This window comes from Poecilia reticulata, chromosome 9, assembly GCF_904066995.2.
Source record: "Poecilia reticulata chromosome 9, P_reticulata-male-v2, whole genome shotgun sequence".
NCBI lineage: Eukaryota > Metazoa > Chordata > Actinopteri > Cyprinodontiformes > Poeciliidae > Poecilia > Poecilia reticulata.
The window spans coordinates 5,072,346-5,099,893 of NC_088838.1; the positions used below are offsets into that span (position 1 = coordinate 5,072,346).

At 38.7% G+C, this 27,548-nt stretch overlaps 1 protein-coding gene across 1 annotated transcript in view; it reads left to right on the forward strand.

Annotated features, from left to right (window-relative positions):
- Nucleotides 1-27,548, forward strand: part of tacr1a (tachykinin receptor 1a) — a 48,264-nt gene that overhangs the window by 13,036 nt on the left and 7,680 nt on the right. The window contains exon 3 of the mRNA XM_008417286.2: nt 13,458-13,652. Within this exon, the coding sequence (XP_008415508.1) occupies nt 13,458-13,652 (195 nt within the window). The remainder of the gene's footprint in view (nt 1-13,457; nt 13,653-27,548) is intronic.

Sequence of the window (27,548 nt, forward strand, 5' to 3'; positions counted from 1 at the left end):
ATAAGTCTTGAATATTTAATTAAATTAGCAGAAGCAAGGAAAGAGTTTATTGAAGGTTTATTGCTATGTGTGCAGAATCAGATACTCATTTAAGAAGAAAAAAAACAAAATCACTTTTGGATAAGCGCCGCCAAAACGGGAGTCTAAACAAACAGACTGACAGCCATGCTCTTCAGCAGAGACGTTTGTGACAGATGGAAAAAACATCTGTCACAGGCTGTTATTGTTTGAGTTTTACTCAACATTTTGACTGTTGAGTAAAACTCGAGAGCATTTTTAAAGAGAAAATTTTCTTTTTCACATGTGAAGGACAAAATATTCTTTGTTTTGGGCATAATGTCTTAGTTGTTTTTAAAAAAAAATCAAGTATATACTTTTAAATACTTTGTAAAAACATTCATTTTTTTAAAAGTTAAATGTGAAACTCTTGATTTGGTCGCTTATTTTCATTTACCCCATTATAACACTAGGGTTAATAAATATGGATAAAACAGAAAAGCTCGAATTCACAAAAATAAAAATGGAAAAAGGAGAATTTTGGGGGAAAAAAGTCTTCACCGACCTTACTTTGTGCACAGGTTGGAACAAACTGTTCAAATCAGGAAACACAAAATTGTTTCAGCATGGCGCTGCACAAATGGTTAATGTTTAACATTATAAAAGTGAGTATTAAAATATGTCTTCACTTGCTTCAGAAATGCAGCGATTTGAACATAATAAAATTGAGTTTCAGCACCTGACTTTCCTCCTCAACTACTGAATGAGACAGAGAACAGGCACAAGGGACGGGTGCAGTAGAGTATATGTAGTGCTGGTTTAATATCCAAACACTGCATTAGATGTTTGGATTGGTACCAAGAAGCTTCAGGTGGATTCTTGGCACTTATTGGACAATGGAACAGTGATTGGTTGACAGTCGAAAAAAACAAAACTATCAGTTTGAGCCAATGAGAGCCAGCAGCGTCTAAATGCACTTTTCTGCTGACTAAACGGTAAAACAAAGTATATTTCCCAGAAAAAAACATCTCATCTGACCTTAAATGCTAATTCTGATCAAAGTCTTTCCCAATCTTCCTTTAAAGTGATAAAATAAATCACTCCAGGCCAGGCTGCTTTAGAAAGAAAAAATAAATACCTAAGTTAAAGTAAGCTAATCTTTTAAAGGTTTATTTCATTATTATTTTTTATGAGGAACAAGTTCACAACATTCGGATTTCTTCAAACATTTGTAAATCCCATCCCTCCTGGGGTGAACTGTGAGCCTTTGAACATCCAGCTAGGTCATATGACAGACAGTCTAACTATTAAGTTAATCTGAATTCGCCCGCAGATTAGAGTACATTAGATTAGATTGATTAGATTAGATCATATTAATTAGATTACATTAGTTTAGATTTAGATTATCAGATTAATTAGATTAGATTAGGTAAGGTCAAGTTAAATCAAACAAATAACACTCGTGGTCTGAAAAAAAGCTTGCAAGTTGTGCAAATTTGAAAATAGGATTGTTTTCTAAAAATCCTCCAGGAATAACGTGGAGGAACGGCTCGATGGAGGCGAGTTGGACATGAAATCACAGAAAAAAGAGGTTTTGGGAGTTGAGCTTCTTCAATGCCTCTGAGCAGCTGTTAACGTCAAAGTATTAGTTCTCTGTGTTCACATATTGTTTGCAGTCACCCTCTGCCAATTTCAATTTGACACAGACCAAATGCTAACTCATAGCCACACTGAAAATAAATCTATCTTTAATAACAATAGCATATTTCTGTTGACAGATGGGACAGCAGACAAAACCTCCACGTTTTTACCTTGACCTCAGTTTCGTTCGAAACATAAACAAGGACTGTAGAAGAAGCTGGCTGGGAGTAAGGTGTGTGTGTGTGTGTATGTCAGGCATTGTTCCTTTGTCTACTCTCTCCAGTCCCTGCATTGTGCTGAATGTCATAAGGCTGCTCATAGAATAATTCATTCACCACGGGGATTAAAACCTGACAGCTCTGCACGCGCTTGCATAGCTCTCTGACCTCTGAGCCACTACTTGGGAGAGAACTTTCCAGCAGATGAAACATTGATAGCTTAAGTTTAGAAATCAGGCAGCCTATGCGGTCTGACGGAGACACTGTGCAGCAAGAAAAGGGATGGTTTATGGCGAGCTGTTTTCATTCTCGTTTTCACTTCTTCTTTTCCTCCCTGCTGCTCCCAGAGGGGCGATCAGAGGACGCTAATCTGGTCTCGTCCTTCGGCTTGTCCGTGATCTATACCCTGAGAATGAAAAGAAAGAAGGAAGTGTTTTCCCCCCGCCTTCCCTCTTTCCCTCCCCACTACAACGAGATTACGCGATGACTGAAAAGGAGCCATGACGACGGTAAAAATGAGAACAGATTCATAAATTCACCTCCTGTCAGGTTCTCTTTGATTTGGAAATCGGGGCAGGAGAACTTCTTCACTCTTTCAAGTTTTTTTTTATTTTTTCCACCAAGTGCTGAATAAAGCTTTTCCTCTTCTTTTTAGTCATGCAGTTATGGTTTGACATAGTTTATGCGCATCGAGTTTGACATTCAATTAAGCTCAGACATAAAAGTCAGCGTACATGACATGATCAGCTCTCTCAAAGCTTCTCGAATGAAAGCCAACTGGCTCATCGCTTCGGCCGGCATCAATAACAAGAAACATCAGAGCTAATTTGCATGCAGTGTGCTGATGAAGATAATGCTTTGAGTCGTCAGGAGTCATGAAAAAGCCCTTCCACCAGTTCGCACAATAATTTTTAATAGAGAGTTAAGGATTTTCCCAAACATTGCATTTTGTCGAAATGTGTTTGCTTAACATGTTAATTAAAAAAACAAAAAAAAAACACGTTTTTTTGATAAAAAGTTTACATGCTAGGATGAGGTGATTTTTCGGTCGAATTGAAATAGGTGTATTTTGTAAAACTGGATGTTACTACTGGCGAAAATCACAAAGAAGACAACAGGAAGTGGTAGGAGGAGGATGTTTTTTTTTTGTTTTGTTTCAGAGCTCTCACACAGATCATAAAAGGTTGTTAATCAACTCCATCGCTCTTCTGTAAAATCACCAACTACAATTTCCTCAAAACACAACACAGACATAGCCACTCCCAAGTAGGCGGGGCTTATCTTTCCAACACAAACGTCTCCTCTGATTGGCTGAATCATCAATATATTTCATGTAGATGTTCACATCCATTGTTTCCATGATTTTTAATGACTTATAATGTAAACATGCTTATTCTCATGTGATTCTATCTTAATTTCTTGCTTAATGGAAACACTGCATTTGTGAAATTGTATTTTTTCGACATTTGCAGAATATAGACACAGATTTGCGCACGTTTATAATGGAAACATAGCTACTGTGTCAGATTATAAAGTGAAAAGTAGATGACAATTACAACCGACTTCTCCTTGTTGTGGTCATTAATCACTGTGCTCAGCTCTTTCCTCACCTTCAGCTCATTTTTAGCTGTAAGTCAGCAATTTCTGCTTTCTGCTCTCTCAGGAAGCACGTTCACTGGAATTTGGCAGCCATCTTCTGCAGATACATGAGAAATAACAACAATCACAACAAAAACACTAAAAATATACATCTTACAATATTCAAGCCAGTTGAATAACAGTGCATAAATCAGTTTTTTTTTTTCTTGTATCCACAGTGGGGGTTTGGATAATTTCAGATGCAACACTAAACCTGGACATTGTCCTATGTAGAATTCCAGATTTATGAAAAACAATATCACGTAGTTTAATAAGATGCAACCTAAGCAGATACTCAAAAGTAAGAAGGGAGATTTAGAAAAAAATAAGTCAGGAAATTGAATCATTAAGCAACGACTGAACCTTTTTGTCTAAAGTTGAAGAACTTTTTGTTCTTCAATCTAACCCAGCTGTTCTGTCTTCAGCAGTTTGACTTTAAATGTAATTGTCTTTGTGGAAACCGCTGATCAGGTCAACACTTGCACAAAAGGTGTTCGGCGTATTGCTTTGAACTTTCTCACTATAACGAGAAGCACATCCTGGAATGACATAGCTTTGTCTTTATAACGAAGCTCCTTCACGTCACTGCGCATCTCTCTTAATGTGCGGTGGAGCATGGAGAGACTGAATTAGTTGTGACTGGATCTGGTGTAACAAGTAATGGCAGACAGGCACAAACACAGAGAAGAGGGAGTTTTTTCTTCTCGTGCTCCAGAGGAGCTGATGGCTGCAACAGCTTTACCTGCAAAATGCTGGTAATCAAAATCTGTTAGCACGCTAACAGAACCACAGCAGTGATGTTTCAAGTGGCTCTCACTGCCTTTTTCTCAGTGATGTGAATATTAAAGTCCATGTTTGTCACACACACGAATAAGTTTGTTCACGCGGCAAGTCATTAAAAAATATCGGCTTCCAGCTACTTCCTGTTTTCTTCTTCATGGTTTGTGCCAGTAGCAACATTTGGTTGTTGATTGTGTGACGTAACAAGTGTTTCCATTGCAGTTTTGCAAAATAAATCAATATTTAGACGCTCCCCCCCAAAAAAAACCTCAACTCAGCCTGGTGCCAAAACTTTTGATCAAAAAATTAGTTTTCAAAATTTCTGTGTTTCCATTAAGCAAATTTATCTTCGAAATATCAAATTGCGCAATTATGCGGTAAACAGAAATGCAGCTCATGTAGGTCACATTGCATGAAGTGTGGAATTTTTGATAATATCACAATTATTTAAATTTGTTATTTTTTGCCACAAGCATTGGTGTACCTCTGCATCAATCTGACCTGACATGAGCTTATGAGGTGGGCATGCTGGTCACACAAACACACACATAGAATGTATTTCTATCCGCACATGAACTATGGATCCACTTCCACTATTTTTTCATTCACAATATGAGAACAGAAAGTTTTGCACAGGAGGGTTTGCGGGTTGTTAACTTTAGGAGCAGAATCCCGCCTACAATCTATCACCCAGCTCAAACACCTCACACACACACAGATCATGTGCACCTCCACATGCCCTATCTCTTTCCAAATGTTGATGATAATTTCACCTAACCTTCTGCAAAACAACAACAGCATACCCTTGTGAGAACAATAAACCAGAGGAAACAAATTCCTGATTAAATTACTCCATCTTAGCATCAAATGCAATTTGAAAAAAAAAAAAAAAAGCCGGCAACCTCGAAGGCAAGCAGTCCTAGCTGTCACTTCTGCTTCTTCATTCTTAATCGCTGACATCTAGGGAAAAACAGTGAAGCAGCCTCACGGTGTTTATATATCGAGCCGCTGCAGTTTGGATGTTATTTGTGGGTAATTGGAGGTGCATGTCACCCACAAAACCTGGCAGCCCCCCTCCCCCCGCTCCCCCCCCGCCCCCCCCATGCTGCTTACATCTGTACATCTGGTAAGGAGCAATCCCCCCTGAGCGGAATCAGATATTGAACACAGACACGTTTGAAGCAGGAGGTTCATTGGAGACCTTTCTAACACGAGGAATCGAAAGATTAAAACAATAGGCTGCGCGCGGTGCATGCTGGGATAGTTGTCAGAACGCTGGTTTGTTAATAAAGTTTGACTGACCTATCTACCTACCGACCATCTAGAATCAGGTCGTCTGCAGGTCATTTAGCACCACGTTCTCCACGAACATGCTGTGCGCGAATGGAGAAGGGTGACCATCGTCCGGCCACGCCCCGGCCCAGTCACGGAAGGCTTTCCTCGCCACCGGCGTCGGACTGTTTTGTTGACATTCCGTTTAGTCCATCTAGTGGATGCATAACGCAACTCCAGCCTCTAATGTAGCGTCTATTCTGTGCGCCTTATAATGCGGTGCGCCTTATATATGAAAAAAAAGTTTTAAAATAGGCCATTCATTGAAGGTGCGCCTTATAATCCGGTGCGCCTTATAGTGCGGAAAATACGGTATACTACTTTGTGTTGGTCGGTCATTAATATAAAATTCTTTTCAGTTTATGGTGTAAAGCGAGAAAATGTGAAATGCTGAAGGGGTGTAAGTACGGTAGTAAGGTATTGCACATTCTCATATGATTATATAACTGATGTCTAAATACATATTAAAACAATTTTTCATAAAAACAGATTCATTTTAATGCAAACCTGGCATGTGTTAGCGAGTCCTCTTAGTTCTTTAACTTTACTTTCCCCACATGTTTGCGCAACAACTCAAAGTGATGTCAATGACAAAATTCTAACTAATTCTTGCCAGTAGTTAATCTTATAATTGGGTGTACAAGTGTAACAAAGCAAAATAAATGAGGTCTGAAGACTTTGACTTTTCTGTGCAGAGTCTACTAAAAGCAATTCTTGATGCTAGATTTTTGTAGACTTTAGTCTTGGATGAAGCTAAAATACTCCAAGAAAGTTGGACATATAATAATCAAATTTAATAAAATGCACAGAGTTCAGTGAAGAATTTGGTTGAATGAACGAGCAGAAAAGGAGTTTTGTGAAGGTGCGGTCCAAAATATATAAATATTTTATGTGTATATGGACACAAAACTATCTGACTTGAATGACACAGGTATGTGATCTGTGTATCGGTGTGTGAATGCATCAGCGTATGTGAGTGTGAATGGGTGAATGTGACTCTAGCATAAAAAGCTTGGAGTGGTCAAGCTTTAAAAGTTCAGTCCATTTACCATTTACCGTGTGTTTTTTTTATTCTCACCTTTCACAAGATGAAATTTCTCCAGCATATTGTATGAATGCAGCAGGTTTAAGTCCGCTACCAAACTTCAGTCTCTGTGAGGAAGGAGTGGAGAGGACCCAAATGTGGACTCTTGGGCAGGAAGCAGATGGATGAGAAAATTACAAACTTTATTAGCTAAAACATTTGGGGTGGAAACAGAGCTGGAGAGAAGAATAAAGCAGAAAAAAAAATCCTTGATTTGGCAAGCGCAAATACCAAGAGATGCAACGACTAATGTTGCAAAGATGTGTGCCAACTGGCAAACAAAACTTAGTATAGGCTGTGCCAAACAAAGTGTCAACTCAGGAGCTTGGATTCGAGGTTTAGAAAACTATAAAGGGAAACAAGAACCAAACAGAAAATGATAAATTCTGTTTTTTAAAGAATTGCGGTTCCTACAGCAATAATTGATTTTCACAAGCACCACTATTGACACGTTGCATCTTACATCTTACATGGATATTTTGCACGTGGGTACAATACTGGGGGGCAAAAAAAACCACTATTATTTCACACACCATTCATAACCACGGTAGAACAATTCCATTAACTAAATGTAACCTGGAGATGTAGGTATTATTAATTTACTGCAGTGTGCCACAGCAAAGGGGAAATAACACAGAAAAAGTGTTGAACAACTCAAAACCGCTTGTATTCTTTTTTCTCTCTCTGTGTGTCAGTTACGCTACATGCAGACTTATTGCTATAGCAACTGACAACAAACCTGCTAATATGTTAGGACCAACACCAAAAAGCAGGCAAATATGTCCCACACAAAGAGCAGAACACTCAGTTCACTAAAGTGCTATATTGTTAGACTTAATGTTTATTTTGCGATTATTAATGAGGGATTGCTGTGGTAGATTAGCTACCGCTGCTATTAGCTAAGCTAACACAGTTGTGGCTGATTAGTTAACTTAAACTCCTGCCCTACTGATGATCTGTCAGAAACTTTGTGCTTAGGTCGCCGTTTTTAAAATTTTCTAACTGAACAGAAACACACCAAATTCTGCAGCTCATCCACATTACATTTTCCAAAGTCAAACTAGCATAATTGACCTACATTGACCTACGTTCCCTCGCTGCTTTTTTTCTTTAAAACATTTTCCTGACCTAAAGTTGATGCCAGTAAAGCACCGTGAAACTTTGTCTCTTACATCGCTGGCGTACATTTAAAATTTAGCAAGTTATGTTGACATCTTGATAGCTAAAACCAATACTAGGCATCGTTGGTGAGCAGCTTCTTGCTCTCCGTCAAGTAGCTGGGGGAAAGGATTTGCACGTATGAAGTCACGATGCCACATTTCTGTATAGTAAAACCTCTAAAAAATAGCAGATTATTTTACTAAATCACTTTAATGCACAACCCACTTATGTTCAGAGTGGCAGAAACAGAGTCATGTTATCATAGTAACTCATCAAACTCCTGCTGTGCTCAGCAAAGCATCAGAACAGCAAAGATAAGGCTGTGCTGCCTCCCATTAAACTTTATCTGTTTGCTGTCAGCGTCCTCTCATTATGTGACAAAATCTGAATATAAACAGTGGCATGAAATCATGCCAGAGGTTAGCGCAGTGTAAGTTTGATCTCTGTGAGAGCGTTGGCAGCATTTTTTACGGCCAACTTAACATTTGAATAGCCTCTAATTTTGCTCCAGTTTACAGAGCGGCAGAGCAGTTATGTTGCTACTTTTTTTTATTGTTTGATAATGATTCTATGGGCTTTATTTTTAATTGAACATGATAGGAATTTGTGTTCTAATATTTTAACTACTGTGGTACGTTCAGATGAGAGCTTTGTATGTTTATTGGTTGAGGCAAATGATTCCTTTTTGGATTCAGGCTCTGCCTGACAATGAATTAAACTAACTAGTATCAGATTTTAGAGGAATAAGCCTATTTTTAAATTGTTAAGTATTAGAAAATCGAATTTCCTTTAATTCATCTTTTATATATAGAGAGCTTTTTTTATAACAACTGAAGGTAACAGATATTTGACTGTGCCATAAAATGGCCCAACGTTCCTGGAAAACACACAATCCTGCCCCTTTCAGTAAAACGCAGCTCATTGTGGAACTGAATGTTTACTTCTGTTGCTCCAATGATTTGGTAAAACCAAAATCAAAGTGATTGCATAGCAGCAGGAGTGTTAATGATCTGAGCTGTCCACTGCAGGCGTGGGTTTGGTTCAAACAACACCAGCTTGCTTACATGACTCACCTGTGCAACAGCAAAGCAACATGGCCGCCCGCTCTGTTTGAAGTCAAAGCAGAGTAAAGCCAACGATGCGCTCTCCAAGTTTCAGATGACTGCGGGAAGCTTTTGATTCCAAGCAGCTCCACGTGTGACGGATGTAATTAGAATGTCCGCATAGCGGATTCATTCGTGCTTTTGGTGGGCTCCGGACTTTAATTATAGACCTGTTTGGCTCACAGCGGTGTTTGACTGACAAACTTGGTTAAAATGCATCCAAAAATATTATATCTTTGATAAACGATGCTCTGTTCCAAGAAGATAATATGCTGCACTTAGCTTTTGGATTTGCGCAGTTATGGTGCCTACTTTTAATGCCTGTTAATCAAAACACATTACTGGTAAAAATAAATAAAAAAAAATGGAATATAAAAAACATCATGCAGCGTTGTTGAACTGTTTTGATTAACACATTTCTCTCCCTTTAATAAGCGATGCATTCATAATTTCCTTATTTTCTCCTGAAGAAAGTGCAGAAGCAATCAGCTACCTGAAAGTAACAGGGTTTTATTGAAATTTTTCAGTGAGACTCACTGATAATGATGTAACAGGTCAGTCATAAGTTATTCATGCTCCCCATTGTCTGTCTGATTAGAAGCATAGTTATGAATATGTGAAATGATTGCTCTGGCCCATTTGGGACTGATTTGATGAGAATTCTTACAGTCTGTTATATGCCAGATACATTTTCCTTTTCTTTTCTTTTTTTTTTTTTAACTCTGGTGTTGGTTTCTCTCCAGGGAGGACGATGTTTGATCCTTTACGGAGAGAGAAAAAAAGTTATTTTCTTCAGAGTGAAAATTAAATTTCATATTTGTAAAACAGTTGTTATTTTTTAACTGAAACAGCAGTCTAAGAGCCAGACGGTGGAAATGCCATCATCCTGCAAGTCTTTATCCACCATGTTAAGTCTGCATCACAGAAACAATCAGATTTATGATTTTTAGTAACGCAAGGACGCTTGGGTTACTATCAGATTTTTTATCTGATAAAATATGTTGTAAAATGTAAAAAGTTCAGTGGGTATGGAGGCCTTAGCCAGATACTGGATGGTTCAATTCCAAACACAGAACTGTAGCTCTTGGTCCTCAATGTGAAATATTTTACACTCCACATTCATGGCTCTTGAACTTTTCCACATTTTGTCCCATTCAACCACAAACAGAGAAACATTTTTGTTGGAATTTAATGTGACAGAGTAACAAAAAGCGGCATACAGTTGGGAAGTTTAAGTCACTAGCAGGCGACGTCTGAGGGCAATCAGTTGCACTCAGAGAGAGAAGTTGGCTGGATATTTTTGCACACAGCAATTTTCACAGTTTTTCATTTGCAAAAAATCTTTTGAATCATGTATAATTTTCTTTCCACTTCACAACTGTATATCACTTTGTGTTGGTCTCTCACATTAAAATCCAGTGGAATTTGTTGATGTTTGCGGTTGTAATGTGACAAAATACATAAGTTTGCAAGCCACTGCATGTATACAGTCATATGAAAAAGTTTGGGCACCCCTACTAATCTTAATTATTTGGGTGTTTGCAACAGCTACTTCAGTTTGATATATCTAATAACTGATGGACGCAGTAATATTTCTGTATTGAAATTAGATTTATTGGACTAACAGAAAATGTGCAATATACATTAAAACAAAATTTGACAGGTGCAAAAATTTGGGTCCCCTCATTATTTTATTGATTTGAATAGTCCTAACTACTTTTCACTGACTTACTAAAACGCAAAATTGGTTTGGTAACCTCATTAAGCTTTGAACTTCATAGCCAGGTGTAGCCTATCATGAAAAAAGGTATTTAATGTGGCCAAATCCAAGTTGTTCTCCTATTTGAATCTCCTCTGAAGAGTGACATCATGGGCACCTCAAAACAACTCTCAAATGATCTGAAAACTAAGATTGTTTAACATAGTTGTTTAGGGGAAGGATACAAAAAGTTGTCTGAGATTTCAGCTGTCAGTTTCCGCTGTGAGGAACATAGTAAGGAAATGGAAGACCACTGGGACAGTTCTTGTTAAGCCCAGAAGTGGCAGGCCAAGAAAAATTTCAGAGAGGCAGAGAAGAAGAATGGTGAGAACTGTCAAGGACGACCCACAGACCACCTCCAAAGACCTGCAGCATCATCTTGCTGCAGATGGTGTCACTGTCCATCGTTCAACAATTCAGCGCACTTTGCACAAGGAGAAGCTGTATGGGAGAGTGATGCGAAAGAAGACGTTTCTGCAAGCACACCACAAACAGAGCCGCTTGAGGTATGCAAAAGCACATTTGGACAAGCCAGCTTCATTTTGGAATAAGGTCCTGTGGACTGATGAAACAAAGATTGAGTTGTTTGGTCATAAAAAAAAGCCGTTATGGATGGCGGCAAAAAAACACAGCTTTCTAAGAAAAACACTTGCTACCCACTGTAAAATTTGGTGGAGGTTCCATCATGCTTTGGGGCTGTGTAGCCAGTGCCGGCACTGGGAATCTTGTTAAAGTTGAAGGTCGCATGGATTCCTCTCAATATCAACAGATTCTTGAGAATAATGTTCAAGAATCAGTTGCAAAGTTGAAGTTACGCCGGGGATGGATATTTCAGCAAGACAATGATCCAAAACACCGCTCCAAATCTACTCAGGCATTCATGCAGAGGAGCAATTACAATGTTCTGGAATGGCCATCCCAGTCCCCAGACCTGAATATCATTGAACATCTGTGGGATGATTTGAAGCGGGCTGTCCATGCTCGGCGACCATCAAACTTAACTGAACTGGAATTGTTTTGTAAAGAGGAATGGTCAAAAATACCTTCATCCAGGATCCAGGAACTCATTAAAAGCTACAGGAAGCGACTAGAGGCTGTTATTTTTGCAAAAGGAGGATCTACTAAATATTAATGTCACTTTTCTGTTGAGGTGCCCATACTTTTGCACCTGTCAAATTTTGTGTTAATGCGTACTGCACTTTTTCCGTTAGTCCAATAAACCTCATTTCAATACTGAAATATTACTGTGTATATCAGTTATTAGATATATCAAACTGAAATAGCTGTTGCAAACATCCAAATATTTAGAAATAAAAATAATTAAGATTGATAGGGGTGCCCAAACTTTTTTCATATGACTGTATATATATATATATATATATATTTTTACATTTTTACAGACTGCACTCTAATTCGAAAGCTGAGGGATTTTCTGTGTGAAAACATTCATTGAGTCGGTCTTCTATGAGCCATGTGTTGGTGCAGATAACATTGTCTTACAGTGAGTAAAGGTTGTGTCCCAGGTGAGCGAGGCAGACGGATGCTCCGTGCTTCTGGAAGACATTGTTTGGCTTTCAAGCAGGCGATGACGGTCGGGCCTTTGAACATTTTTCATGACAATTTAGAGAGCATGTTGTGTCCACAGTGGGTTTCATGACTGGAAGGTACAGCTTGGATTGTGAGAGCACAAATGAAAATTGGGTCATTCTGTGTCCACCTAAAATTGCTTCATATTTTAACAACAAACTAATGTATTTTATTAGAATTGTATGTGGAGCAACACTAACTAGGGCATAATTCTAAAGCAGAAAAAAAAGACTTTTAAAACACAATATGACATATGTGATGTGTGTTTCTGTTGCATGCAGGCAGCAACTTATACAACTTGTACTTTTTAATCAGTGTACAAATACATGTTCTGTTGATCTGTCAGAGTTTGTTAGAGAATATTGCGGGGGGGAAAAACACCTTTTAACCACATTTGGACATCGGCAGATTTCTTGTTTTTTAGGTTGCACGGTTTTATGTTGTTTAGCCAGAGGGAAACTTGCTCTTTATTACATTACATTGCTGAAAGTATTTGCTGCCTTCACACAAAAAATGAACTGAGTGGTATCCCATTATTAATCAGCGAAGTTTGATTTGAGGATCCACTCTCAGTTGAAGCAGCTTCAGCTCTCCTGGTGATGGTTTATGACAATATTTGGTTGTTCATCTATTTGTGAGGTCAGACACTGGTGTTGGATTACATGGATTAGTTGGGTTTAGGTGAAAACTTTGTGTTGACTAATCAAGGACTTCCCCATCAAACACACTTTGCATGTTTTTACGGATCTGGCTTTGTGACGTGCAGCTGCGTCAGAACAGGAATGGGGCCCCCCTGAACTGTTCCCATTAAGTTGAGAGTGTTACACTGTCCGAAATAAGTTTCTCTTAGCAGTGAGAACATTTCTCAACTTATTGCGCGGGTCTCCTTCTGTCACAGGACCAGAAGTAAATCCACCGAGTTCTTAAGAACGACCCATTGTTTCACCAGTGTTTGTAGAAATGGCCTACGTGGCCATAGGGGATGAAATTTGGCCATGGTGGCGACTGGAACTCACATTACGTTGGTGTGACTGCAAATGGGCGCAACATCAAAAAAACCTGCTCCTCTAAACAAAATATTGCCCAACAAGTCACTCCTGTAAATGGGCAAATGTTACAATGCCAACAGCCATTGTAATTTGTCTTTGCTTCCGCAGGTACATGGCCATCATCCACCCTCTGCAGCAGCGCATGTCGTCCACGGAGACCAAGGTGGTGGTTGGTGTGACCTGGGTTCTGGCTCTGCTCCTGGCCTTTCCCCAGTACTACTACTCCAACACGTACCAGCTGCCCGACCGCGTGGTGTGCTACATCGAGTGGCCCAATTATACCACGTTCGACTTCCAAAAGATGTGAGTTCCTCCGCGTGGGAGTTTTTCTGACACTCAAGAGAGCATTAATAACTTTTTCAGCTGACAGCCAGCGCGGGAGCTGCTTGTTTGTATTCAGGTGCAGGGAGTGTGTTGCGCTTTGTGCTTGATAAACGAAGGCATCTCGCAGCTGTTTTACGTTTTTCCCCACAGTGAAAAAGGAAAAAGCAATCAGTTTGAACCCGACAAAGAAGTAGAAACTGACTGAGGCTACACCATTTATTTTAATTGCAATTCTCCTTCTGCAGCTTTCAAGGTGCTGAACGTTTCCTGAGAGAAGTTCTTTTACGGGAGCAAAAACTCAGCAACTCAGAAGACAGGAGCAAAGAAATTTACAGATTAAATGACTAGTGATAGGAAAAATTAAGCACATCCTTTGAATGAGAGAAAAATCTAAGACTCATTAAGCTCTTCTTTTTTGATCCTTGGGTAGTCAGTGGGGCAAAAATAACAGCTTTTCATGTCAGCACTTAAAACGATGAGCCCCACCTTGCTTATCTTTTGATTCTTATTTTAGCTCGTAACGCCTTTCTAAGTTAGCAATCTGAAATATTCATAATTCTGACTGCTTCCCATTTAAACATGATTGTCTGAGAAGCTTAGTGTAAACATAAATTTGTACGGCTCCCTTCAGCCGTTTATCACAGAGCGGCAGATTGATTCAGTTTGTTTTTGAAGGAACAGCTCGTGTTTATTGGTGCAATTGATTCCAAGTTCTCAAAAAGCCAGCTGTCCGCCTTTGCAATTCTGCTTTAATTGTGTGAATGAGAAAGAGCCCTTTCAATCATCCCTTTTAGGAGCCATACGCAGGCCTGATTTTTATATTTGCCGCTCTAAATTGCGAGGGATTTTGACAGAACTGCCAAGGGGCTAGCTGCTCAGAATGCTAATGTGTAAACTCCAACCAGAGTTCAGCATACTCCTCAGGCATGCTTTGTGTTTTTCTGATGAAAGTCATGCAGGGTCAAACTGCCGACTCTACTGCAGCTCATTTCCTCTGTCGGTTCGTAGCAAAACGCTTGTTGATTTAGTTGGAAATGTTTATTTTTCTTACTCTGTGCCGACTTTAATTGGATAAATCCTGCTGTGGAGATCTTATTAAACATAAGCAACAAGACCATGGAAGTTTTCTAAGTGCCATTTCAGTAATGTACGTACAAAAACAAGAGGTGATATTCATGATAAAATAATATATTTTATATTTTGTCCCTAAAACAAATATGATAAAATATTTGTTTTAAAATAACAACTGAAACATTTTGGACTGAGAACAAAAAAAAGAAGAAGCAAAGGTCAGAGAAATCCGTGACAGTTTTTTTCCACAACACTTAAAGGAAACAGTTTCTCTCTCAGGTTTTTATTTATCTGCCAGATTTAATTTAGGATTGAGAAAGACGGTTCAACAAACGCAAAGAATGTTTCACAAGCTCTAAGCAACCTTGGTCAGACTGCAGAGCTGGAGGCGACGAGTCGTCTCTCCTCCAAGTGTAATGTTTCTCTTGGATGCTAAAATAAATCCAAAGCATCATACCAGCCATTTATCAATGACAGAGATCATTCGGACAGTTTATTCATGCATTTCTCGAATAGGATAAAGTGCAGGATAACTTTGTCTCCCCAGAGTCGATAAAAAAAATTCACAGAAGCCGTGGCAGACAGACTGTAGAAGCTTCCGTAGGAAAAAAAAAAACAGTTTGTCTCTGTTGAAATATTGAGCTTGCTCTTTACTCTAGCTTGGTAGTGTCTTCTATTTGTCTTTTTGAAATCCCAGACTGGCGCACACTTGAAAGCAGACACACAGGTGCACCTCCACCAATAGCAGGAAGAGTAGCAGCAGAGAAACGCCGCTACGCTGACGCACGTGCAGACCAACAGACACAGTGACGGTGCGCTCCCCCGCCGACCTCTGACGTCTTCATCATCTTCCGCGTCTGTCGCGTTCCTTCGTGGAAACACGGCTTGTTAGAAAAGCCGCCTCACCATTCTGCGAGGTGACGGCATCGGCTCTTATTTCTCATTTTAATAAAAGCGTAATTGCGGCCGCTTCAGAGGTGAGTGAAAACATAAGGCAGTTGTTCAAACTCAGCTGCCCGTGCTGTAAATGGCACGTCTGATATGAGCTGACCCTGGGTCAGGTCCCACCTGTTGTCCCATCGCAGGCGTTGTCTTGCTGCTGCCACCGCCGTCGGCGTCTACAGCCATCCTGGGGGTTTGTGTGCAGGCGGTGGGAGCTGGTAAGCCGGCTGGGTCTCAGAGGAGGGGTATTAATAGATGTTGTTTGTGAACGCATGCTAGCGCAGACAACTGCTCAACCCTGAACCACCTCTGAAATGTTTTCACATAAAGACACATGAAGACACAATAAACCAGAAAGCTAGTCTCTATATTATTTTTACATGATGCGTTTCCCTTTTAGGCAAAGACAATGTGATGATAATTTTTTTATTTTTTTTTTACTCTGGTTATTTTTGTTATTTATAACAACTATAATTGCAAGCAGGTTTATAAGTTGCTAAATTTTAGCCTGACTCACAGTTCCAGTGCTTTAATCCCAAAATAACTTAAAGAGACGGTATTATATTTACCAGCCACAGAGAATAATTTTGTAGCATAATATGTTACTTATCTTACCATTAATTGTTATAAAAATGCTGTATACGTCAAATATAACTTAAAAGAAATTTTACTTTGAAATGTAATCCCCTGAAATTAGGCCTCTCTCTCTTTAAAAACTCTTGCCCTTTTTGACATTCCACCTTCAGGAAGTCATCACAACATGCCAAAGCTAGCATGGAAAATTCTTAACCTCTTTAAGATACTTTTTGTAAGTATGCAAACCCTTTATTTGAAGAAAAAGTGGACATTTTTAGTTTAACAATAATTAATACAATTTTGTCGCATCCTCATCAACCCAAAATCATGCAAGTGTGATATACTGCAACGGCCCAGCTAAGTCCTCCCTACTGCTGTACCTCATGGGTTTGAAAAAGGTGGAATACCTTTTAAGCTTTCCTTTCAGTAATAAAAAAAAGGTCTGTACAAGGTCATATAGGAACAAATTAGCTGTCAACCTTAAGACCAGAAGAGACAAACACAAGAAGGTTATAGACTCCTTCTGTGCCACAGTCTTCAAGTAGCCAGTTCTGCAAATATATAGAATATGCAAGACTGGCTACAGCAGATACAGCCATGTTTCTGCTGCAGTGTTACGTTCCCTGTTTAGCTGTAGAGGGAGATGTGGGTCAAGTGTTCAGAAAACAGTGTCAGGTGAGACTTTACGGCGCAGCTGTGACTTTTTTGTAACAAGCCCGTTTGTCTTCGTCAGCCGCTGTGTGCCCAGGCATAGGGACACGCGCCGCGCACACGGAGCGCCAATGATGGAGGAGCTGATGTCCGGTTTACACAAGCAAGGGCTAAACACAATGAGTCACTTCACTGCTGATCTCCTGTGAGAGCGTCTGATGACTGAACCCTAGAAGTAGCGGAGCCTACTTCTACCGCTTGGTAACCCAGTGACCCCATAACCCCCTGGACATTACAGCAGTGGGAATGACAAAATCAGGTCATGTCAAAAATGTGTTTCATGAGGAAAAAATACAAAGACAGATAATGAAGATATACATAGGAAGAAATGCACCCAAAAGGTGTTCTGACCGAAAACACGTTTTAAACACTAACTCAGTGTAAATAATGCACTGAGCCGCCCGGTTCTGGGGGAAGTTCCTAAACTAGCCTGTGAATCATATGAACCTGCCAAAGTCTCAGAAAACAACAGAGATGCAAGGTTTCCTGTTATGTCAGGTATTATTTTGGCTGTCATTTGTAGTGACGGGCCAGTACCAGACTTGTATCACCATGGTAACCTCAGGTAAAAATACTATACTGTAACCGCATAGCTTTTGGAAAGCTGTACAATGTAAGTTCTCCCCAAGACACAATTTTACATGAAATGGAAGTCAGTTTTAAAAGTTCTTTATTATTGTGTTTTGGTACAAAAAAAGACCATTTGTGGGATTACCATCCATCCATCCATGTTCTTTACACCCTTGTCCCTAAGTGGGGTCGGGAGGGTTGCTGGTGCCTATCTCCAGCTAACGTTCCGGGCGAGAGACGGGGGTCACCCTGGACAGGTCGCCAGTCTGTCGCAGCATTTGTGGGTTTACTTTAAATGTAACATTGTTTTGGGTGAAAATGTACTTAAAACTTAGTCACGCTTAAAGTAAAATGTTATGAAATGTCAAAATACAGCTGATTTTTGTCTCACTTTCAGGTGACATTTAGCTTTAGTGTGCATATGAATTTGTCGCCAGGGAGGAAATTTTAGGCTGCCGTCTTTGGACCGACTTTGATTACACAGTTAAATTCATATTTCCCAGCTGCTGGCTGCTGCTTTTTAAGCATGACCAAGGAAGGAAAACATTAGCAGCGTCCAAAATTAAAGAACCTGATAAATCAAAGTTGCGGTGCAAAATGCGTCTACGTGTCTGTGACCTCTGCAGGGGAAAATTGTATTGATTCTGCTTGTATGACAACAAAGTGAAGAAGTACAGCGTCTGCTCCCCAAAGTGTCGTTTATCTTTGGCTGCCGAGTGCCTGCTTGGGCCCTCTGGGGAGCCTGGCTCTGCCTGCAGGTCTCTCTGCTTTCACAGAGCCATACTTCACCTCCAGATGGCTCATTGTGAATGATGAAACTTGGGTCACCATTCCATTTAAATGCATTCCGTGATTCGATTTGATTTTAAGCCAGTTGAACGTTTGAAAAAGTATTTTTTTAAGTGTCGGGGGACACTTTTCATAGGCAAATACATTCACCAAGACGTCTCAGAGGTAGAGGAACAACACACAGGTAGCCAATAACACACTGGCGTGTAAAAATAGATAAACACACACACACAGGTTTTAACACCATAATTTAACAACAATTTACTACTAGATTTGTTTTTATTAAAATGAGCATGAGAAATTATTAATGCTGTTTCCAATACACAATTTTTTTTTTTCCAAATTCAAAAATACTTTATTCATCTTAAAATATTTGGGATGAATAAAGGTCAATATTGTTGTAACCGATATTATCTAAAGCTCCAAAGAGTGGTAGATCCTGATGGCTGTGAGTTGAAGTGATCTCCTGTCTGCATCAAAGCGAATCTTAAACCTCTGCTGTGCAATATTTATATAGCACTTAAACCTTAGTAAAACTGAATTATTGATGATAAAACTGTGGATGTGTACAAATATATAATTGTGAACACAACCTTTGAAATATGTCTAGTCAACTAGCAGTAGGATGTTACTTGTCCTGTTTTTTATTTTTCAATGAAAATCCGAATCCATGTCAAAATCTGTTAATTTACTTAAACTGTTTATTTAAGAAGCCAATGAAATACCTAAAGTTCAGCACCTATCAGTCATAGAATTTTACTACTATTCTTTCAAACCCCTCTGACATTAAGGGCCCAGATTGTCCTTATGCATAACATGTAGGATATTTTATTGTACTTTTCAACAACTTTTTTTAGATATATACATTCATACTAGTTATTTAAACTGAACTGTATTTCTAACCATAGTTTTAGCATGTCTTTTTTATTATTTATTCTACTGCAGTAATATTTACATAAAGAAAATCACAGACTAAGGGGGGAAAAACCTGCTATTAAGCTGTACACTAAATGTAGGAGAAGAGAAGCTGAGTGTTTTAGCCACCTTTGTCTGAACACATTTGGAAAGTGGAGCTCTTCTTTATTTAAAGCATTAAATGGATCTGAAAAGCTTTTATATTTTTAAATCTCTCTAGGAATCTTAAAAGCTCATGCGTTGTTGGAGCATTATGTGCTCCGGCTGCTGAGGACCGGTGGCTCCACGCAGATGGCTACTGGATAGAAACAACATTAAAACATTACTGTACCATATGCGTCATGGATTGTAACACACAATATATGTTCAAATGTCTTTTACACTTTTACATTTCCATGTGACAAAAAAACTCCTTCACACACATTTCCACCTGTAACTCAGCCAACAATGGCAACATAAAAGAAAAGAAAAAAAAAAGATGTTTTTCTTAACATAGAAAGCTCTGCTGTTTCTCTTTTTCTTCTCTGTTCTTATGAGTCACTAGTCAGATATTAATGACTGTACTGGTTCTGGTATTGAAACACATTCTAGATCTGTGCTCTGAGCGTCTTTATTTATTTTACATTATATTTAAAATTCCCAAATCTTTTTTCCTGTGAAATAATGTTAATTTGTACATGTTTGGCCTATTGTTTTAGTCATCCATCCATTTTCTTACACCCTTGTCCCTTTGTGCGGTCGAGAGGGTTGCTGGTGCCCATCTCCAGCTAACGTTCCGGGCGAGAGGTGGGGTCACCCTGGAAAGGTCGCCAGTCTGTTGCAGGTCAACACAGAGACAAACAGAACACACAACCATGCACACACACACACACCAAGGGGCAATTTGGAGAGGCTAATTAACCTGACAGTCATGTTTTTGAACTGTGGGAGGAAACCGGAGTACCCAGAGAAAACCCACGCATGCACAGGGAGAACATGCAAACTCCATGCAGAAAGGCCGCGGCCGGGAATCGAACCCAGAACCTTCTTGCTGCAAGGCAACAGCTCTACTAACTGCGCCACTGTGCAGCCCTTGTTTTGTTTTAGTCAGTTTCAGTTTATTTATTTATTGGCTGTTCTACTCCTAATCACACTGACTGAACAAACCAAAGTCCTGTTGTTTTTACATGATTGTCCAAGCCTGTGAAGTTTCCGGTGTATTTCAGTGTGTGTTCTGGTGCAGAGTTATCAAATACATTTGTAATTCACTACATTTATGTCTGCGTTCTAAAAGAGAGACATTTTAAGTCAGTTCAACTGTTTTTCTGTATCGTATCAAATCATTCTGTATTGAACCTCAGATTACTATCGGAATTGAAGAAAGTGAATCGGTGCGTCCCTCGTTAACGGGGAGTTTTTCCTCTCCACTGTCATGCTCAGTGCAATATTTAACTAGAATCAATTGGAATGAATGTAGGTGTGAAACAGCTTTTTTTGTAACGTGTATCCAGACTGAATTGATTTGAATCATTGGCAGCGGACGCACCTTTTAGAATTACAAACAATACAATAGTGACTGTGTGAAGAAGTCCATTTATTCTGTTTGTCAGATAAACAGCTGTGATCATTTTAACATGGACCTTTCAGCTGTGGAAGTTTTTGCTTGATTTAGAGCTGGGATTTCATTTCCACAACCATCATTGGGAAAAGAACAAAGGTGTTCTGAAACCTGAAGGTCTGTCCTTTTTAAGTTAGAAATGAGTCTCGGAAGTATCAAATTATATTAAAAGATTTAGAGAAAGAAGGTATTGAGATAAACAGACATAACTAAATTTTCTACTCAATCTTCTCTTCCTCTTTTATTTTCATCAATTCTACCCTGGGGTCTTTTTTTATCTGCACATTTTCAAGCTAGAATTTAAAGTATCTTGTGCACTTCAGTGACTGTGTGTCTGTGTGTTGGTGTGTTAGATGGCGGACGTGATACCAGTCCTCAAACTGTCCCCAAAGTCACTTCAATCATGCAAATCGGTGTTATCTGAAAATGAATGCACCAACTATCTGCTTGATCTACACCTCCGCTCTTGATTCACTTTGTGGAGGAGTTAGCAGCTACAGTAGGAGCTTTCCTGAACGAGAGCGTGTGTTACTTCATCGGGGGTGATCTGCATGTCCTTGGCAACACGCCTTTGGTACCAAGAAAACATATTTCAAATTGGGAAGATCTGGCATCTAAACTGGCAAAAATAATAACTTGTCTGCTTTGTAAATGTTTTTATTGGTAAATAAATACATTTTAATTTGTGTGATTCCTTACTTAATTTGGAAAGGGAGAATATCTACCAACAATCCAGAGAAATATTTCAAAAAGCATTTGTTTACATTCCATCAAATGTCCATGTGTTTAATCCCTTGTAATCCATTAATAATTTTGAATGGATGAATGAATGAATGAATGAATGAACCTACCATCAAAACAATTAGTTAATAGTATATAATGTGTACATTATGTTTTATGTGTCGATTTCCCTCATTTCTTCCTATACTGAAAAATATGCACACCCAAAAATCTGCTAGATTTCTTTCAGAATCAGAAAAGTCAAACAGTGAAATCACAGAAGTATCTAAACACCAATTAAATCTCCCAAGAGGACTCATCCATATTTCTCCTTTTCAACTTTTCGTTATCCTACAGTTTTATGAGTTGTTGGCAAACAACAGATTAGTGCATTATTGCCCCCTAGTACTCCTCTGGTTTATATGCTTTGAATTTTCACCCTCATGAGAGTTTTTGCAACAGTTGAATGCATTCAGTCTTTGGTTAAAGACGGGGTCATTTAGACCCAACTAACGTTTTACTCTGTGTGCGGTACAGCGGGGTCACACTGACCCCATGTGCGCTTTTAAGAGGTTTTTTGGTAACACTTTATTTGAAGGGGGGTGAATAAGACTATCATGATACTTTCATGTCCATGACATAACACATGTCATGAACATGAATAAGCCTTCATGAATATTTATGACTGTTGTCATAAAGCGTCATTCGGTAAATTATGACACTTTTAATACAAAGTTGACATTATTCAAAATGTCTTTGTTATGACAACTTGACATTAACCAAGAAATCATTACTGTTTAAACTTTACCTTTAATGACATGAAGTTACCTAATTTTTAAAGTGCAATCAGTAATACTTTTAACAAATTTTTATCAGAAATCATAAGGACCAAGATTCGTTATCAGGATCAGTTGTTCAGTGTGTGATCCTCAGACTTTCAGCCGTCGTTCAAAAATACTCTGTAATGAAGTGAACGGAGTGTAGAGTGTTCCCTATTTTAACCAACTTTTACTTTGAAGTAGTTTAGTGTCCACAAAGATGATTACTTACTCAAAGTCAGCTCAGTCTTCTCAGTCTGTATGTATCCGCTAATGGAAACTAGTTTTTCATTGCATTCGGTAGACAAGAGATACTGCCTGATTTGAGTGAGCAGATGAAAAAAGCTCATCAGCAACATTAATAAATTATGAATGAAGCTGTCACTTCTGATTGGACATTTTAATGAATTAATGCAGAGCATGTGTTGTCCGTTAGTGAGACATAAGAATTTCAGCATTGATACTCTGATCCCAATGCTGTAAGATGCTCTCTACTCTAATGAGGAATGACTCACTTTAAATGTCTAGCATGTTTTTTTTTTTGTGGTGTTCTGCTGCTGTAGCTCCACTACTTGAAGGATCAACACTTTGTGTGTTATGAGATTCGTTCTGCACTGTCTTGTTTCAACCACTGGTTATTTAAGGCACTGTTGCCTTTCTACTGTCTCAAAGCAATCTACATGTAGTTCTCTAAAAGCGACAAGATATTTCATTCACCCAACTGCTTTGAGTGCCCTAACTAGTTAGAATCCTAGCTATGCTAACAAGCAATCAAACAAGTGCATTTAACAAAGGGATTGGTGAATGTAAGTAACTTTCTGCATTTCCATTGACCACAGAATTGTGCAAATTGGAAGTACAAAAATAAGTTTGCTTAATAGGAACATGTCGATTTCAAAAAAGGTTTTTTTGAAAAAAGTCTGCAGTAGGACGCGGTTGTTTTTTGACCGGATCAAAATAAATGTATTTCACAAAACTGCAATGGAAACACTTTTTTGTATCACACAAGTCAAGTGATCAACAGCTTGCTGTTACTACAGGCAGAAATGACAAGTAAGACGACAGGAAGTTGTAGAAGTTTGATGGTTTGCTTTTGTTTTGTTTTGTTATGTGTTTTGTTTGTTTTGTTGTTTTTTGTTTTTGTTTTTTTGCTCCACCAGGGCTGTCACAGTAACACACGGGTCATAAAAAGTTGTCATTCAAATGTGATGAGTCCATAACTCTTCTGTAAAACCACAGACTACAATTTCTCCAAAACGCTGCATACGTAGCCGCTCCCATGTTGTTGCCCCAACGCCTGAATAAGACGCCGACGTCTCCTCTGATTGGCTGATAGATCATGAGTGCTGTATTATGAATATGTCTCATTTAGTGTTCACATCTGTCATTGACATGATTCTTGATGAGTTATCATGTGAACAAACTTATTCACGTGTGATTTTTATTGTATTTCTTCAGATGTAAAGGCCACAATTGCATTTTTTTTGCATTAGCGGAGTATACACAAAGATTTGTGCACATTTGTAATGGAAAAGCAGATACTATGTGCAGAGACAGATATTTACCAACACATGGCATGTTTACCTGGACTTTGGTTCTGGAAATCCACTCTGACATGGATGAGTTTTACATAGGAAGTCAGAAGGCTGAGATTGTTTTGCTCTTCATTCTCTTTTCTCATTTGCTCTAATCAGCCTCCATCAGTTGCGTCTGTGTGGCTCCTATCCGCCTTAGGCAAATGTGACAAAAGTACTGACTTTGTGTGTTCAAGCCACGTAGAAACTTCACACCTTTTTAGAAAGCAGATTTGAACAACTTTTGCAGAATTTAGACGATGTTGTGTTGCTTTCAAGCAAGAAAATACATACGAGACTCGGACTGAATAATATACATATTTCAAGAAAACAAAAATTAACTCATGAAGACATATTTATTGAAGTCTTCTCCTTTTAGCTCATTTGTCTCTTGCATGCATACAAATCACACTGGGGCAGCTAAGTGGATTTTCAGCAGCTTCTGCTTTCTCTGAAATTGATTTTTGTCAGCCTTGCGGAGAACGCTTGTAGAACCTTTAATCACAGTGGTCTGGCAGGATGATTGGCTGTTTGCTTCACAATTACAGAAAGATTAGCTGCTCTTTTCTCGAACCATGTCAGTGGCCAGCCCCAAAAATCACAATAAACACAACACAATTGCATTCATTGAAAGGTAAATTTGTCCTAGGAACGGAGATCCGAATAGATTTTTTAAATTAAAGTTGTAAGCGGCATTGAAATGACTTTTACCTTGGTTGTGCTCCCACCTCGCCTTTAGGAGTTGCTACAGCTTCCTGTTTGATATTGAGGGATTGGACAACTTCTTATAAAATGTGAATTATTTGACTTCAGCTTGATAACTTTTATCTGACACCCTTTGAAGCCAATCAATGCTTTAAAAAAATTAAAAGCTTGGAAACTGCAGCTCTGAGGAGGAGCTTTGACCTCAATGGCAGAGCTAGGCCCACTCGGGCATTGTACACAGCCAAATGGTTGTCATGGAGATTAAAGGATTTCTCAAACTTGCTAGAAATAATCAAGGCAGCATATGTGCTTGATGAGGGAATCACATAACATGATATAAAGCAAAAACAATACTGCCCCGTTAATGACATAAAATATAAGACTTGAAAAATTTGGTTAAACATTTCACTTAATCACCTGATAGAAGTATTTTTTTTCTATTTTACATGCATGTAAAATTTAAGCAAAAAATAATAATAATTCTAATTTTCCAAAAACAAGTTTCAAAAATTTCAAAACGTATACAAACGTGCATACAAAGAATAATTTGGTAAGTTTTCTTCTTAGCAAATATCGGTCACTATCCTTTAGTCGTCTGAGTTTGCTGTAGGAAACTGTTGTTGAAACCCGTACAGGTCAGTTACACCTGTAAGGCAACATCACGGATGTTTCCATCTTACATGTTTACAGAGAGACTGAGAAGCCTCTAGCTGAAGAGTGGACACTGTTTTTGTTGCATTTCCCATGGGCTGAGCACGTTTTATATCGTCTGTGTGTGTGCGCACCTCAGCATGTTGTAATTTGTGCTTTGATTTCTCTTGTGCCTCTGCGTATTTAGCGGGAATTAACATAACTGTGGTTAATTACCACAAAACTGGCTGATGGGCTTATCTTTACATTGAGGACAGCATGGAGAAATGGACCGATTCCCTGTGGATCGCAGAGTCTGGCACTGTTCTCCTTCTGAACACAGTTAATCACAACATACTTACTTGTTTGAAGCCCAGAAAGATAGGATACAATTTTGTGCATTTTAACAGCCATTTTAGTGGACATTTCGACATGCACATGCTCAGTAGAAAGCAAATACTTTCCACTTAGTGAGCAGGATCAGGCAGTGTGTCCATGACAGATAAGCAAGTCATTAGCTCCGTGCTTAAACTGTCATATTAAATTATCCCATAAAGGATTTTAATTCACTGGACAATCATTGTTGAGAAGCTGTGCCCGACGCCACGTACCAAAGTACTAAATAGAATTAAAAAAGACCAACTGTGTTTTTAACACGTCAATAAGAACTTATTCTAATGAAGAGCTTTGTCTCTGGAGTTTTGGCTCAAGAAAAACGATTTCAGAAGGTTTTAATTAACTGAGGAGAGACTCTGATACTCCCCTGACCTCAAAACAAATCTGGTGTTTGTTATCAAGTACATCAGATTTTCTGGGCAGGGAGGTCACTCCAGCTGTCTATGACTTAAGTTCAGGACCCTAAATGCCTTATATATTTGGGCTCATTTTCATTGTTTTTAGTTGTGTCGCCTAACAGAAAGCAGTTTTTGAGTTAACAAATATAAAGTATTTGTGGTGGGTCACCAATACCTGTTCAGCAAATACATTATCTCTGTAATGAAGCATTTCGTCCTGTAGGCAAAATGGTAATTCTCCTGGTCATGGAGTCTAAACTGCATGCAAGGAATGAGAGGAATATGGTGAAAATATATTTATTCACAGAATCACAACATCATCTCAATTGTAAATTGAATAATTATATAGTATGTAGTCACAAATAAACATTATTTTGATTAACTATTGTTTAAGGAAGTAAACCAACATGGAAGCTAAGGGCTTTAAAGTTGTGGTATGTAACTTTTATGAAAAATATTTTTTATATATTTGTTGAATCTGTGGTGACATTATGGTTTGAAACAATCTGTGAAAAAAAAATTGTGCTTCTCTGCCTTCTCCCAGTGCTAACTAAAAACAACCAATCACAGCCAAGAGGAAGGGTTTTTTAGTGCTGTCAATCACCCTCCGATTTTCTCCCCATTAGCAGAGCCCGTTGTGTTAGCTCAGGTTCGTTAGCATGGCCGATGATGAGGGAGGATCATTTGTTTTCTATAATGGTGATTTGTTTCTCCGTTAGTAGCACATTGGGCAGTGCGTACATAAGGATTGATCGACATCGCTAAGTCCCTCCTCTTGGGTCTGATTGGTTGTTTTTGGTCGGGAGTAGTGCGTTTCAGGAGGTGGCAGAGCTTGAGCATTTCACAGATTATCTGTCTCCTAACATAATGTCAGGGCATGGCAACAGTTTTAACAAATGTGTAAAGAACTCATCACTTCTTTGCACACAGCATAACTAACTCAGCTCTCAGAAAGACAAAAAGAAAACAGCTTTTTTGTCTTCCTATTTTCTAAAAAATAGAAGGATAATAGATTTTAAAGCTTTTATCTTAACATCTTCTTAATCATTGGCTTGTGATCATCTTAAGGGTGTCAGTCTCTTTTCAGAACAGTAAATTTTTTTAGACCTTTGCATGAATAGTTACATCAAGGTCCGTTATTGCGAATTCCTGAAGTCTACATTGTTGCTTTTACACAATTTTTCTGTTTCTTTTAGTAGAAATGAAGGTTTTTGTTCAGCTTGTTCAGATTTTCCAATGTTCACCTGAACTTGAACTTGTTTGTCTTGAATGGAGGTTTCATCATACATTTGCACGCCATCACTGCTGTTGTTCTTCTTCTCCTTATTTTACACTACAGTGTGAGGATACAGAGAGAAGTTTGTTTTAGACACAGAAACAGAAAGATTAGGAATCAAACACAGACTTAAACAAGAACAACAGGCATCTGTATTACCAGGGAAGGCTGTGTAATGATCACACAT